We start from the raw sequence: 16,295 nt of genomic DNA, 5'->3' as shown, positions 1-16,295 counted from the left end.
GATTAGGGCATTTTCCCCCCTCCTCCCAGGACAAGCCTTATTTCATTTGAATGCAGTCAGTTAGCTCCTTTGTTTGCACTCAGCTTTAGATTCCCCAGTGCACCAGGCAATGCTGTACAATCACTTCATGAGTGGCAATGTACAAAAAAAAAAAAAAAAAAGTTTAGACAAATTTGTCACAAAGTACCAACAAGAACTTGCACACTCCTACAAAATGCCCTCTCAAACAGATTCCTGTCGCACTGAGCTAGGGACAGAGATTAAAGTTATCAGCTTTGACACTCAGCAGGAATGTGTCACAAAGGATTAAATCATTATATCATGAAGTGTCAGCAACGCAGTTTTCCTGCTGTTCTACCACAAAGTTATACATTAATTAGTGAGGTACAAAACAAACATGAAATATCTCCAAGCATCTGTCGGGGGATCAGGCCCAGCCAGTGCTATCAACACAGGATTCACTTCGAAGAGAAGTCACTCATTCAAAGCATCATCAGCTCTTCAAGAGATCCATTAAAATGCAAAAAGTGAAAGTGATGAAGGGAAAAGCACAGAAGCTAATGGCAGTGTTTGCCTTAGCATTTTTGATAGCTGTTTAATACAACTCCTTCCTCAACCTCAGCACCTGATTTTCTAAACAAGGTAATATATGCACCACTGAATAACAACATCCTTCCCTGAGAGAGGTGTAGAGCAGTGTGAAAAGATCCTGTGACAGGAACAGGGGAGTTGAGATAAGACATTTTAGAGCAGACAAAGCACATGGTCCAAGAGATTATTCAGGAAGGTAAGAACTTTGTTATTTCTAGATGCAACTGCCAGTGTTCCCTAGCTGTTCAACAGTTCTGGACCAAATCTTTCATGAACTTAACTCCATTAGTGTGTGTAAGATAATCCATGTGGTCTGACTGCAAGCCACAGTAGGGAAGAACTGAGCAGACCAGCAACATCCCAAAAATAACCCACTACTTTTTATCTAAATCATTAACTTATAAAGGTGTCATTGGATTAAAATAAATAAATAAATAAAATATTACTCTCTGTCAATCCCTTATGGTTATCCCAGTAGAATTTCTTGGCCGTGTCTTATATTTTCCCGTTGCTTTCTGTCCCAAAATGCTGCCTTCTATTGCTTGGCATTGACTGACTCTGTTGAATACATGTAGACTATGGCCAGGATGCATTCTTTAAACTAATTTGTCCCCACTCTGCCTTGGGATCCTTTCAGTATAAATAAGATTACTTGCCAGAACTGCCTAACTGGGTCAGGTTGTAATCTCTCTCTCAGAGGCTGACCTGTACTTGATCTCAGCACCACTAGATCAACACCTAATAACAGAGCAACTACTTGCTTTCACTAGTCAAATGCTTTCTGAGGCTGGGGTTTCAAAAGCAGACTTCCTTTTCCAGCTTCAGCCTCACAGGGATGCATCCTATAATGAAAAACAGTAACATCATGGATGTCCCACTATTATGGTACCACCCCAATTTTCACTGAAGCACAGGAGACAGGGAAGGCTTCTGTTAGTACCAAGATCCCACTACAGGTCATTTAGAAACTTGCACAGGTGTGTGTAAATGTGGGGGCATCTCAGGACTGAACATAGGTCTAGGGCACCCTGACTCAGCGCTTCAAATACAGAATGGTTTTCTTAGGGTGAAATGGATGCCACCCACCCCCTGTTCTACAAGATGAAGCCACCCAGTGCTGTGCAAACGTCTGCCCACAGTCCTAAACATGAGTGGGTGAAAGTAGCTATCACTGCTGTTATAAAGACACAGATACTATGAACCTTAAAGTAATTAATCACCAAACTCAGTGGTATGCAAATTGTACTTCCCATACCAGCATGCTCATAACAAAATGCATTAACAATCTTCTAATTAGATGCTTTAAATTAGATTAAAATCATACTGTCTGACAGGTGAAATACAGTGCATTAACAGGATTGTTGAGACTTACTTGGCATCAAGTGTTTATTAAAAGCTCAGAAGTCAAATATGCTCGAGAGAAGGGAATCCCTCTTCCCCAAAGTGAAACCTACAGAACATGTTGATTGCCTTAAAATCAGAAAGTCACTGAAATGGCGCTTTGAAGGAACTACATAAAGTTTATCTAATACAGAAATATAAGATTCAGGGACCTGACAGATTGACTGAGCTATTTTGAGAAGCCCAGGCAGAACTATTGCATCCTGCGTGTCCTCTATCCTGGAGACTGCCTATCGGTCTCCAAGATTTATTCCCTTTATAAATAACCAAAGCTATAATGAAAACGTGTCCTCCAGCCTTCCTAAACAAAGCTGTATTTACCTTTAATTTAGCTGCACCTACAAAAATAGCCAGCTGCCTAAAAGAAAGTTGAATAACTGGTTTCTGACTAGAATTGCTCCAAATGTCTTAGCATCCATGCAGAGCCATGTGGAATAAAACCAGAAAAGTCAAAAATCCCAGAACTCATGTATCCTCATTACCATTCTCCACTAGAGTTATAAAATTGTGCTTAAAACATAATTGCATAATTGGGCTTGGCAAGTATTCACCCAAATCTTTTACAAATATTTCCACAGACTGATGGAGCAGCGGTCGGGCAGCCTGACAAGCCTGCCCGGAGAATTTGTGCCCTTAGGCCATGTTCCTGGCTATTACACTAAATATTTCGCATTACAGCCTAGTGTTTCAAAACGGTACCAGCATCTTAAAACAAATCGAGAGATTTCTCAAGCTATTTTCACTGCACAAATATATGGAGCAGCAGTCCCTTTGAACAAAGAGACAGACAAGGCAACTGATCTTTTTTTAAATAGTTACAAGGAACGAGTCCTCAATAAGTTGACTTCCGGTAGCTATTACCAAAGAGAAGCTACAGATGCCTTGTTAGTCACTTTATCAGCACAGTACCTTGTCCCTTAAGAAAAACAAAATTAAAACAAACACAACAAAAAACCCTAAACAAACCAACAAAAAGCAACCACCAAAAAAAAAAAAAAAAAAAAAAAAAAGGAACCCAAAACCCAAAAACCCAACACAAAATCACCACAACTTTAAATGCAAATACAGAAACACTCGACCTGCAGGGGGAGGAGACCCATCAGAAGCCAGAAATGAAATCTGCAATACAGTAAGGTTGCCTTTAACAGCTGTGCATTATGCATTCAGCAGCACAGGGAATGCCAGCAGGGAGCCTTTATTAACATAAGCCTCAGAGTACAGTGTGCTCCTATCATGATTGGCTTCTCTTGAGAAAAGGCACACACACAAAAAAGACTTAACCCTAGAGAGATCACTCCAATCCTGTTGCTATTTCATCAGCTCGACAGCGCAACAGAAACCACAAAGTTTCTGTGATGTATCATAGACAAACAGGTGACACTTCCAACAATGCCTGAAATCTAATCCACAACAGAAGGTTTCCTCAGTAAGTTACACCAGGCAGGGAAAGGGAGAAAAAATACTTCACAAACCCACATGACAGAGTCGCACTACCAATGTTGTTCTGCTGTACGGATCTGGGGTTCAGTGGAAAATAATGAAATGCGCCTTTTGTAGAAGATGCTAATAAAAACAAGCTGTTGTCAGGACACCTGTGCTCTCAGCACAGCAATCTGCACCTCCACTGCACATGTTTTAGGGGTCCGTCTGTCCAAGAAACAGCTGGAAGCCTTGCAGGGTAACTCATGCCATTTGGGAAGCTGATATTGGCAGCAGAAATTTTTTGCTGGTGCCAGCTTTACCTCTATCACAAACACTTGTTAGCACACCCAGCTCAGCGCTGGCAGACACCAGAAAAAAGGAAACATTTTCAGAACAGGCTCACCATCTCTCCTGTATCAGGTGCTGCTACAAGTTCTTTAGAGGTCTTGTCAACAGCTCTAAGTTGCAGCTGGCTGCAAATCCTCAAAGTGTGGTCTGTTCTGGTGGGAAGATCCAGTACTCTCACACAGAAGTGAGATGCAACTACTGAAGTGACAAAAAGATACACTAGAGGCTTTTAAAAAAGCAGTAATGTAGACCAGTCCTTCCCCTGATTTGGAGGGGAGAGGGCAATGAGAAGAAATAGAATGGCATGAAATTCACTGAGCATCCCTCCTCTGCCTCTACAGAGAAGAAAAAGTCCCATGATAGGGAAGGGAAACAAAATACCATACTGAAGATCTTGAAAACTCTTTTAGATGACTGAACCCCAGTATGTGCCTGGAGTGGAGGAAATAACTGTATCATCTGTATTTATTCATACCTCATTGGTCTTTTCTCTTGTTCTCCTCTTGCAAAGAAGTAAAACATGAGAGTCAGTATCCCTAATAACACAGTCTGGTTTGAGGCAGCAATAGCACTACAAATATCAAGGAGTTGTTTCATATGCAATGCTCTAGTTGCTGAGAACATAATATAGGGCTTTTCTTAAGCCTAGCACATCTGTGCAATAAAACACTTTTTTATTTAGATGCTGAACAAAAAGAGACAGGTAGTGTTTATTTAAAAAGTTTCCTGTAAGGATTTGTACCCCTCGAACAATATTCTCTATGCCAGGGATCCCTAAAAGTTTGTGTAATGTGAGTGCTATGCACCTCTCATCACAATAGCACACAGTGCTTTAAAAATCGAAACATCTGTAGTATCATCATTCAATAAAAATATTCCTCTATCACTCTTAAAAAAACCAACCAAACAAAAAACAAAAAAACACAAAAGACTGAGTCACAGGGACTGTAATTATCTCCTTTCATAACTGGCAGGCAGAGACTTGATCTTGCAGTCACTTCAAGCCAGCCCACTGCCCAGAACTCAAGACTGTCTTTTCTCCACTCATTTTCTTGATTAATACAGCCTTTTGCTCCTTTGAGGCTCAGTTATATCTTTGTCAAAGGGACAAGTAATGAGCAGGCACAGATCATTGAGAGTACAGCAAGTTACCTAGAAAAGGCACCAAAAGACACCTATTCTTTCAGTGGAGAATGTTAGCAAGACCGTATAGTCCTGGTGACTATGAGTGGGATTCCAAAGAATTGCCCACACTCTGAAAATACTCTCTTGCCCCACGTGACAGGGACGTCATTTACCATCTTATTCTAATGCTCAGGGCACAAGATTTTGAACAGAGACATAGCAAACAGTACCTCTCCCTAACTTTATCACAGTCCAACCTTTGAGATCTTCCAGAGCTTAGCTGCCAATAGCTAGGGCAAGACAACACAGATAAAAACAAGTTAATATAAATAGGAAGAAAAAAATCTAACCCAGAGGGCAAGCCATGCAGAGTGCAAACATCTGAGAATCCGCACAAAGTCTCCTCGCCTATCATTCATCCACCAATTACACACCAATGTAATTAAATCAGGAAAGCTACGTTTAATTTTCCTATCATCACCCGATGAGATAAGAGCAGTACGTATGGGAAGGATCAGGCACAGGGGAAAGAGCTATTTATTAACAAGTTAAATCCTTTTAGATTTAAGAGACTCTCTGGCTAAGAAGGATCTGATCCACGAACACAACTTCTGTGCCTAATGAAGATAAATGAGACTCCATTTGTGCCCTGGGCTTGGTCCTCAAGTCTCTAATTTTTTTTTTCAGAAAGAAGTCTCATGTAAAATTGTCAGGCATAACTTAAACAGAAATACAGCTTTCACTTAAACCCCATTGTTAGTCTATACATTTAAACCGAAGAACACTCATCACCCAGCCATTACGTTAAAGACAGCCACATTAATTTACGTTATTTCTAAACAACCTAAGGCTCCCTGTTTTCATGAACAGCAAAGCATTTGCAGAAACACAAGGTATGCTCCAGTCTTTTCTTCTGTCTTTCTTCTACTGCCTTCTCCTGTCTCCTGTATGAGGCAGGAACTAAAGATGTGGTCCTGGTCCCCTGCCAAGACTAGTTGGGCTTAAACAGTATCATATAAAGCTTTCTGTACTTGCTAGCCACACACTCAGAAGTGCTGTTCTGGCTGATTTCTCTTCACCCTTCTGTGCTTCATCCTATCTAGCCCTGCTTTCTCAGCCAGTTATTTAGAGCCCTGATTGAAAAACGTTATCAGATCATAATAGTGGATAACTTCCACAGGATCAGGTTTTCAGTAACAAAAATCCTACAGGCTCTGATGCAACCATGGCTTCACCACATAATTTTTTTAAAACAGGAAGAGAAAAATATTTATAACAGCAACTATAAATATACATGCTACTGACTTCTCAACTTGTCCCTACTCTCAGGCTAAATTTAGTCACAGTATCCTGTCCAACCCCTGGTGAAAAAAAACACACACTCAAAATTGTGCGAATCCCACAGCTGGCAATTACAGTTATCCAGGTACCTCTCAAGTTGACCAGATGGACAGGTAGGTTCTCATTTAGTGAACGTAGGTACATCCATAGCTATCAAGGATCACAGTGATTATAGTGATCATCCTCAACACAGAAAACAATTATTATTGCAATATGATAGATATTGGCTTTTGAATAACTAAGGTGATAAAGGTAGTTCACAGTGTACATGTAGACCATACACCTGGTCTACTTGGTGCCAAATATGCCTCCAGGGTGTATGTGCACTTCTGTGATACACAGAACCATTCACTGGCCACACCTGCTGTTTAACCATGTCCTTATACTACCTGCAGAAGTGCTTGAAATATTGATTCAAACCTGGGTGACTGATTTCAAGGTCCATCCTGTGGGCTAAAGAGCCTCCTTTCATATCCTGAAGGCTCTCATTTGTGTGAGTGATTTCTCCATCACAACAAGGTAAATATTTATCAGGAACTGACTACCCAGAGAATCAGAACTGCTAGTCATTCCATTGGTAAGCTTAAGAAGCCTTAGTCATGCCAGACCCCAGGTGATTTCTGCAAGGGCCAAGACATGTTTCACCCTGGTTTAAGGATCCCTGCCCGTGATTCAAAGTTTCACGCAGATGAGGACTCCCCTACCACAATCTGACTTGCTCCACTCGCAGCAAGTTTTGCAACCTAAGCAAGAAACACAGCTCAGATGATGCTCCTTTACAAGCAACAACCATAACAAGCGGTTCAGAAGAAAATATCTGTGTTTCCTATAGTCTTGTATTTTGGGGGGGCGGGAAGAATAAAAGGTCGGGCTCGCCTGGCCTGTAGCCCTGCCGGCTCGGCGTGTTTATCTGGCACCGGCCGGCTCCAAGACACAGCCTTTCCTCTGTGCTTATGAATACCTCGCTGCTAAAGGCCAGGGAAAAATACTTTCCTGGGGATGAGACATGCCCTGCGGCCGAGGACGCCCAGTCCAGCGCGGGGAAGGGCTCCACCGGTGCCGCACCGCCGGGGAGCTCTGCCCCAGGGTTCCCGGCCGGCATCGCCGCTGCCCCCGCCCCGCACGGTCCCTGCCCTACCCAGCATGGAGAAGATGAAGTCCTTCGCCGTGTGGATCTCCAGAGCTCGCTGGTCGTCGTACTCCCTCTGATCGTGTTTGGTGAATTCTTGGATGAGTTTATTCAGTTCCTCCACCCTGGCTCCCGATCGGAAATCCAGCTCCGGGAAGGGAGGTTTGCTGTTGGTACCGGCGGTCCCTGCCTTGCTGGTGAGAGGCGCCGCCATCTTCATGCAAAAGGAAAAAAAAAAAAAAAAAAGGAAAGAAAGGGAGAGGGCGGGGGGGAACAAAAAAAAAAATAAAAAAAGAAAAAGAAAAAGGAGTGGTGTGCAATGGGAGAACGCCAGCGGCGCCGCAGCGCATCGGCAAGCCCAGGCGCGGGGCTGCCTGCGCGGCGCGGAGCGGGCCCCGGGAGGCGCGGAGCGGCGCCGGCCGCCGCAATCAACAAGCGGCCGCGGCTGCTGAGCCCCCGCCCGCGGCTCCGCGGAGCCGCCCGCCGCCGCCCTGGGGGGCCGGGCCGGAGCTGAGTGGGGGCCGCGGGGGGGTTCGCTCCTCTGCAGGCGTCACGGCGAGAGGGTGCTTGCGCTGGAGAGAGACCCTTGGCCCGAGATAATTATTATTTTTTTTTCCTTTATATTTAATTTTAAACTTCAGCAAAAGCCTTGTCCTGAAAGTGGATTAATAACTGGCTGGGAACTCTGCTCCTCCCACACGTTCCTGAGGCGTTCTGCGTTTATTCCTTTCTTGCTCAATAAGGCATCCTGAACGTTGTTATATATCCATATGTATATGAAGTAATTGTAAGTCGTAGAAGCAATGACCAAGAGAAAGTGTCCTCAGTGCTGCACTTGAGACCAGCCCTGCCTAGAAGCTCCTGGGAGCTGCATAGACAAAGAGTAGGAGGGAAAATGGGATTTCAGATTTGCCTGAGGTCAAGCAGCCTGTGGCAAGGAGACCAAATCTCTGATCTCCATCGATTCCCCCATCGTCAAGACTACATGCTTTTCTTCTGTATTTTTAATGCCTTTCTAACTTTTCAACCTGAAGTGGTTTTCTCCCTTTAGCCTGATCTTCTGTGTCTTGTCCCATCATTGCACATAGCTATCACGATGCTTTATTTACTTTCATGCAACCACTGGAAGAACTGTCTTCCTGCCCAGGGAGCATATAAATATATTGTGTTAGCCTTCTACATGGCATTTCAGATGCTAAGGCACTGATTCAAGCTGCTTGGATATGTATTATCCTCTCAAGATTCTTGGCAGGAAACAAAGCTTTCAGTCCCAGGCTACTCTAAAATGCATCTACCAAAATTAGGCATGAGACATTCAGAGAAAAAAATCAGGAAGGTGAAATTAAGCTCATTGTGAAGAGGTTATAGGCTGGTTTCCCTGATGCATAGTAAACACAGATACTGATGTATTTAGACGTATGATCAGTGAGGTAACTTGGCTCCTCTGGACCTCTAGTCTTGATCAGAAATGGGAGTTCAGCCCCTTGCAGTGGGATCTTATCTGAAATAAAAATTAAAATCAAGGGTAGGTTTGGACCCTGTAACAGAAACTACAGCCTATTCAATGAAGACAGGGTAATGCCTCTGCTTTGTCCTGTATCTACTTACACAGCTTCTGAGAGCACTGATATGCTCATTATCTCAGAAATGGTGTTCCAAAGGTAAAGGTAGGAGAGTGTGTGTGTGTGTGTGTGTGTGTGTGTGTGCAAGCACATGCCCTCTACACAGGCCCTGTTGACATACTGCTCTCAGCCAACTCTGACACACATGCTGTCTGAGCCTTAGTGATCAGCTGCAGCCACATGAACCTCTGACCAGCACAATGTTTGACTTTGACCATTCCTCCACAGCAAAGCCTACAAATAAAACCAATTAACCAATAGCATTAATATACCTCAGGATCCGACTTACAGATGATCAGTTAGCAGTGTCCAGTGCTGGTGGCTTGCCCTGCAGGATTACTTCCACTGACCCGGCTCAGCCCATCATGCCCTTCCGTGCCTGCTGTGGTCATTGCCTTCCTGAGCACTCGGGACCTCCTGCCCCTCTAAGGGTTTGGGCGCCCTCTTGCCGTTTCTCCGCAGTGTGTGGTTGTCTGGGGTGACAATCTCATCCAGGCAGAGAGCTCCCTCTTGTGATCTGACCTCTCCCACGGAAGTCACAGCAGATTCTGAACCCCCAACTGCTTCATGGCCTTCCATTTTGCCTTGTCTATCTCTGAATATCTGTGTTCCTGACATAACCATTTCTTGCTGTTTGTCTATCCTTGTTTCACTTTGGCATGGTGCAAGCCACTAGCAGCTATGACATACATGTCACTGGCACCACTTGCCAAAGTAGCTGAACCTTTTGATACCAGCTACACTTTTAATTCCCAACCTTCTTGCCTCATCTTTTTCAAGCCAGTGCTCTCCCGCGGCTTCATGAACTGGGTAGCTTTCTTTCCTAACCATACATTATTCACTGCATTATATTTCAATTCTGGGACTCCCAGAACTTTCTTCACAAGCAATTTGTTTCAGATTCAGTCTTTCAGTGGGTCTTCAAATGGTTGCACTTACTCTCTACCCACATCAGCCACAGACTTGCTCTATAATTTTTCCCCTCTCTTCATTTCAAATGCTTAAATCCCATTCAGTAGCAGATTCATAGCTAGCTTTGTCTGAATTCACTAAAATCCTATTGGAAACATGAAGGGCTTCAGAAACAGCTAAAGCCAGAACCAATGGAGATTTCAGTTTGATTGCCTTTTTTAATGGCACCTCTTCTTGAAGTTATAGTCACTTTCATATTTGCAGAAAGTTTCCATTATATCAGGGTGTTAACTGCTCCATGTTTCTTGCTCATCTGGAGTTTAGTTTTTTTCTGTTACCATGCTTATGCAGAAATCACTCAGAACGGAACAATGTGTTTTGCTTTGTGTCTGAGCTCAAACCAACAGTATTCATGAAGAGCAGTATCAATCAAGCAGTTTTCATTTTCTTCAAGAGTCTCGGAAAGGTGCTATACCTCTCTGCCCTACCTCAGCACTAAGAGAAACTCTCCTGCATGAAAAGCACCTGGACATGCAAAAGAAAGAGCCTTTTTACCACCTCCTCTGAAAAACTTTAAATGGCCTTGGGTCCCTCAGTGGCAGGATGTGCTGCACTGTCATATGCTTGTTAATACCCTTGAAACTGCATCAGCTTGCAATTTTACCCCATCACATTGGTGTAACTTGAGATCTCTGAATAAATACACAGTTAATTCAAGTCTTACATAAATCAAGCACTGGGAATTACTTGTGCAAATAAATGAGACTGAGATTGCAAGTACAGTTGGCCAGGAATTTTTCTACCAGATCTTTTCTTTCTGAAATGGAAAGCTTTGTGGAAACATAGCAGCATTCTCAAAGCTTCTTCCTGTGGGCATTATTTGGAGCCCAGGAGCAACCTGTGGCCTCTGTCACAATGGGCTCAAGCCTTACCAGGGAGGATCTTCTCCTCATTTGTGATAGGGATTGAGAAACCTGACTACAAAACTGCTTCTCATCTGTACTGAAATCTGTACCCTCCCTCTCACATGCATTCTTCCTTTCTCCCATGTGTTATCTCTTCCCTTCAAAGTGTCTCCCTTTCTCCTGCAAAAGACTTCCCCTTGTTTTTGTCCTGCAGAACATATATCTTTTTGCCTGCTCAGCATCACTTCCAACATTTAGAAATAAGGCAAGACATAGAGAAATGAAGCGAAAGAGAAGAAATGTGTTCTCACTTCTGTAGTATGACCTGAGATCTCAAAATGCTTTTCACACTTGAATAGGCTGTCTCAAAAAAATGCTGGATAGCAAGTATTAATACTATCATCCTAAGACTAGCCAAACAGTTCTGCAGAAGCTATGAAGATCAATTGGCAGGGGATACCAAGGGAAAAAGACCAGGCAACCCAGGGTATGACACTCAGAGCATCTCATTTAGGTAATGCAAATTGGGAAGGGGAATTAACTGGAAAAATATTCAGAAATAAGATGGAGCTTCAGATACATCATCTTATGATATTTTAATGCAGCTGATAATTAGAGTATGATGCAGAAGGAGCTGGATTCATCCATCATTTCATAAAAATTGTACCCAGATACTCTGAGGCTAAAAGTAGACTCAAGAAACATCTTACCTTTCTGTACTTAGCACTGAAGCAGCTGTAACTTAAAGCTTCATGTGGCAAGGGGCTTCACCAGGAAAATTACTGATGGGAAGTACTCTATTTTTCCAGTCTGGTGGCTGCAATTTCTGCTCCCTATTATTGCAGTACCTTTTAAAATGTTCAAGGGTCCGTTGTTCCTTCTGTTCCAGAAACCTGGTCCTGGCCTATAAAACAGGCTGCCTGTGCAAAAAGAGTGACACAGAGTGGGGAAGTGAGCCATGCACAGGGAGGGAGTTGCTCAATGGCAGACCAAGAATCCTGCAGTGCCATATCTCTCTCTCTCTTTCACTGGCTCTGCACCCCACTCTACTCTTCCCACTAATAGCTGAACCCTAGCAGAGGTTTCCTGCCTTTCCCTTTTGACCTCCTTATACACTTTCCCTATGTGGCCTTAATTCCCAGATCTATGACAGTTCCAGGAGGAAAGAACCCAGAGTAGCATCGAACATAATTTCACATTCATCAGGAACTCACTTCCATTTGGCCACCCTGGTGATCTCCTTATGTACTTCAGCAGCTTCAATGCTCTTCAGGTTTTTAATCCACTAGCAGTCCATAGTCTGGTTCTGGAGTAAGGCATTTTGGGACTGCCAGACAGGACTGGAATATCACAGCATGCCATGAGGACACCAAGGTCTCCCTATACTTCTCTGCATCCGGATTGAGAGTCTTTCAGATGAAGTTTGGACTCATGGTCTCCCCCTGGCTCCACAATTCAAGCTGCCTGCTTTAAAGGGGCAAGATAGAGAACATAAAATCACACATACCTACCAGAACAATCCGAGGCCAGCAGGGAATTAGAATTCTACTCTGCAGCCAGGGCTCCCCCCTGTATTCCCTATTTATAGAAGCAAGCCAATCCCATTGTGGCCCATGGGCCTCATTAATTTCACCACCTGGAGCTGTCTCCACATGGGGACATGTGTGATACCAGCTGAGAAATTTGCCAGCCAAAACAGGATGGATTATATTCAACTCTGTCCCTCTCCAAACACCCGGGTGACCTGGGTGTTTCCCAGAGACCATGAGAAGCTCCTTCTGCCCTTGTTACCCTCCAGCCACCACAGACTTTGTCTAAGTTGGTATCTGTAAATAAAAATCTGGGTGATTTACAGGCACAATTTCCATAGGCAAAGGATTATCACAGATCACTAGCAGTCAGCAAAGGAATCAAAAGGAGTGTGCTGCCTCCTTGACAGATTTAAACTTTTCCACCAGATTTAAAAAAAAATAAAAATGCCTCCACCTGTGAAGAGTTGTGATCTCCCACATGCTGTCAGCAGAACACAGCATCAGGCTGTCCACATGGCAGTGGAGCTGTGCTCATTAAAATCTTTAGAAACAATGGCATTGCATCTGTCGTAGCTAGCCTCAAAGTACCCATACTCAGGATGTTTATAACATTTTCTAAAAGAATAGCAGATGCTTAGTGGATATCCCAAGACAGAAATATATCAGGTTTGTATATCCACCATGGCTTTTGAAGTTAGGTCCTAAGAAGCAGACTCCTGATTCTCAACCAATTTCTGTCACTAGCTATTGAAAGACTCCAGACAGATCATTTACTATTCTTGCCTCTGTACACCTTTTTTTTAAAAATACACTGTTTATCTCTGTTTATATCTGTTTATCTCATTGGTGTTAAGTGTAATTACAACATCTGAAGTTGAACTGATGAACTTGCAAGTGGGTTGCCTCAGGGCCTCTGCAATCAATGCTTTGAAATATTGCTGCTACCCATTTCCAGGCTTATGTCAATTTTGTGTTACTAGTTTTATTTTTAAATTGGGATTATCTCAGGTAGTCAAATTTGGATTCAGATCTGAACAGTGTTGAGCACTGTAGTGCTGCATTGGAGATAATGCTGTGATAGAGGGGTATGTCCAGAACATGAAATCCCTATGTGCAAGACTCCCCTACATGGATACAGCTTTGATGTTTGGGTTTGGGTCCATATGCAAGAAATAAATTCTGCTGGTGCAGACTGAAGAATACAAACAGCAAGACATGCTCCTTTACACATCTACATGCATCATGTCTGGCTTCACTACACTCACTGCATTTTTTCATTTGTAGCTAATTACATGTATACAGTAATATCAAAAGCCATAAATGAGAATCAGGGCCCTATTGTAAACCAGATATAATCACAATGAAGAAATGGCCATTAGCACCTCTGTTTCATTTTGCTGTTTACTCAGAGACCTCACTCTGCAACTCTCTTCCTATCCAGGAGCTTAGAAAAGTTACCAGTGGGTCTGTGCCTGCAGTGATGGATAGATCTGGGTCAAGAAGAACCAAGTACATACTTTCTCCTGCAGCAACCTTCTACTGACCAGGGGGCTACTAGCAGCAGTTTAACTCCCACATCACATTCTGCAGGCCTGCAGAAGATTTAAAACTGCACTTTTTGGGCAGACTCTATTAAATAGCAACTGTCCTTGTGATTTAGGCATACCTGCTACTTCTTTGGAGCCTCATATTGTAACTATCCCAGCATCAGCTGTTATTTAAAATCCCACACTGAGTTCACAGATGACTTGGTTCTCCAGACCCATGGGTAGCCGTTGTAGCTGTAAAAGATGGATATTTTTCCAAGTTTGAAAACAAGAAAGGCTCCAACCCCCAGGCTTTTTCCTATGTCCCTGTAGAAACACACTTCTTATAAATTGTCATGAACCAGCAGGAAAAAGGAGTGTTGCAGAAAATGCTACAGTTCCCTGTAGCAGCATCCACACAAAGAGAAAACACAGTCCCTTGGTCGTGTGTTGAAAGGCAACAGTCCCTTTCCATGTCTTCCCCCACACTGTGCTTCCTGCTAGGATATCCCATTCTGCAATTGTCAAACCACTGACTTCTATATCAATTTCCCTTGAATTAGCATTAAGGTCTAAGAGCTTCCTGAGTGTCTTTCTATAAAAATACATTAGCATACAATGAAATCCAGCAAGCCTGAACTCTGTACTGTATATAACTGCCCCACTTCACTGAAAACCTTCCTGCATCTGATGGCAAAAGGGACATTCCCTAGCCACTGCAGACAGGTTTTTAAAAGCTTGCTTGTTTGTGTTGCTGAAAGGCATCATTCAGCACAGCTCTGGCTGGTAGATAGGTTCACATCTGAGGAAGAGAAGACCTGAAATGGATAAACAAAAGGCAGCATCAATCTATAATGAAAAAAATCTCCTGTAATGTCTGTGGCCAGTGGCAGATGTGTCAGATAAAACATTTTAGTATCTATAATAAGGAGTACAAGTATGTGTCCTGAACAGGACAGACAATTGCAAATGAAAAATAATGAAAAAATGGGAGGTGTAGGGGGAGGGGTTATGGAAAATCAAGAGAATTGTGCTTTTCAAAGAAGAAAGATATTAGTGAGCCAGAACTTGTCTAGAATTGTGACAAGCATGAATATGTTTATCTAGGTTTTGTTCAACTTATTAATCTAATAAATAAAATAATCTATTTCCTACTTCTAGTATTGGGTATGATCTCTGCTTGATGGAATACCTGAATTCACTGTCAAGTGTTTTGAGCTAGTAGCTGGCATACGAATACCTCAAATATAAATAAATTGGTCCTTGGGAAATGGAAAACATCCTTTAGTCTAAGATTATAAAACATCTTCTGTCATGTGGATTTTCAATGCATAGGTATGCAATGTTGGGATACCTGCCACAGAAAGACATTTGCACATTTTCATAATTTAATTATTCTTATTAAAAAGGCCACAATATCCCTTGGTGCTGTAATCCCTCTGTGACGCCTGTTCTGAAAGCTTGGCATGTTGTCACCTGGGAAGAAAGTCACATAAAGTCACTGTGTTTCCACTTTCCTCCTCGGGTCTTTCACAAACACAAGCAAATCCCAGTGTTGCTGCTGTCATCTTTCTTCCATTTTCCTTGCAAGAAATGAATGAGGATAGATGCCCAGACATTTGCTATGACTTCTTCAGCTCTGCAAAAACTTACATCTGGCAGTCATAGCTCTACCAGTGAAACTCAGGGGAATGCTGGCAGAGACTGCTATTGTCAAGCACTGTTCAGCATGTCCCCCATCAGGTGGTAGAATAACAGATCTATTGAAAAGCATACAGCTACAGTCAGCAAAGTCTTTTCCTTCAAGATTCTATAGCAGAGCAAAAGTAGTTAGCACAAGCAGAAAAAGGAACAGAAAGGTCTATCCAAAGTAGAAAAGTCCCAAGGCAGATATTGCAGAGCCATTAATTAAAGTCCACTGACCAGAGAGTTTGGAAGAGAAACTTAGCATCAGCTCTAAATACACCAAATACATGACAGCACCCCACCATGTTCTGATGCAAGAATTCTTCAGAAGCTTTAGCAAGGCAGATGTCCCTGGAGATAGCTTTGGACCAGGGCTCAGTTCTTGGCACAGCACTCCTGTCACTGTCACTTTTTTGCTGAAGAAATGACACTGCAAACCATCTCCTCATCAGAAGCCCTATCCCCTGAAGCACCAGTGTCATTAAGGAGACTGTCCTGGTTTGAGCAAGGATAGAACCTGAATGTAAAAATAGGATGTGATCTGGAGGCATGTGTGCCATGAGCACCCTCAACAAGCAGGAAAAGTGACAGCTATAGAGAAGGCTCCCCAGAGGCAGCAAGGAATATAGGGATTTACATAAGGACTTGGGCAGCCCTAGGTCTATTCCACTGGCTATCGTTAGAGGTAACGTTGATGTTAACAGTGAGACTGAATCTGTAGCAAATGACTGCACAACTAGTACCCAGTTCTCCTT

General features: G+C 43.0%; 1 protein-coding gene across 4 annotated transcripts in view; it reads right to left on the bottom strand.

Moving 5' to 3' along the window:
* MB21D2 (Mab-21 domain containing 2) overlaps window positions 1-16,295 on the bottom strand; it is an 89,207-nt gene that overhangs the window by 45,622 nt on the left and 27,290 nt on the right. The window contains exons 3-6 of one of the 4 annotated variants that reach the window (XM_071752276.1): window positions 13,995-14,109; window positions 12,011-12,263; window positions 11,507-11,716; window positions 7,367-7,571 (exon numbers count right to left, since the gene is read on the bottom strand). In XM_071752276.1, the coding sequence (XP_071608377.1) occupies window positions 7,367-7,571 (205 nt within the window). In that variant the 5' untranslated portion in view covers window positions 11,507-11,716; window positions 12,011-12,263; window positions 13,995-14,109. Of the gene's footprint in view, window positions 1-7,366; window positions 10,043-11,506; window positions 11,717-12,010; window positions 12,264-13,994; window positions 14,110-16,295 lie in introns of those variants that run through there. The other 3 variants (XM_071752279.1, XM_071752275.1, XM_071752278.1) reach the window with 3 other exon arrangements.

The sequence above is a fragment of the Heliangelus exortis genome, chromosome 9, assembly GCF_036169615.1.
Source record: "Heliangelus exortis chromosome 9, bHelExo1.hap1, whole genome shotgun sequence".
Classification (NCBI taxonomy): Eukaryota; Metazoa; Chordata; class Aves; order Apodiformes; family Trochilidae; genus Heliangelus; species Heliangelus exortis.
Note: the sequence above shows the minus strand (reverse complement) of the source record. Positions and strands in the feature narration are given on the sequence as shown.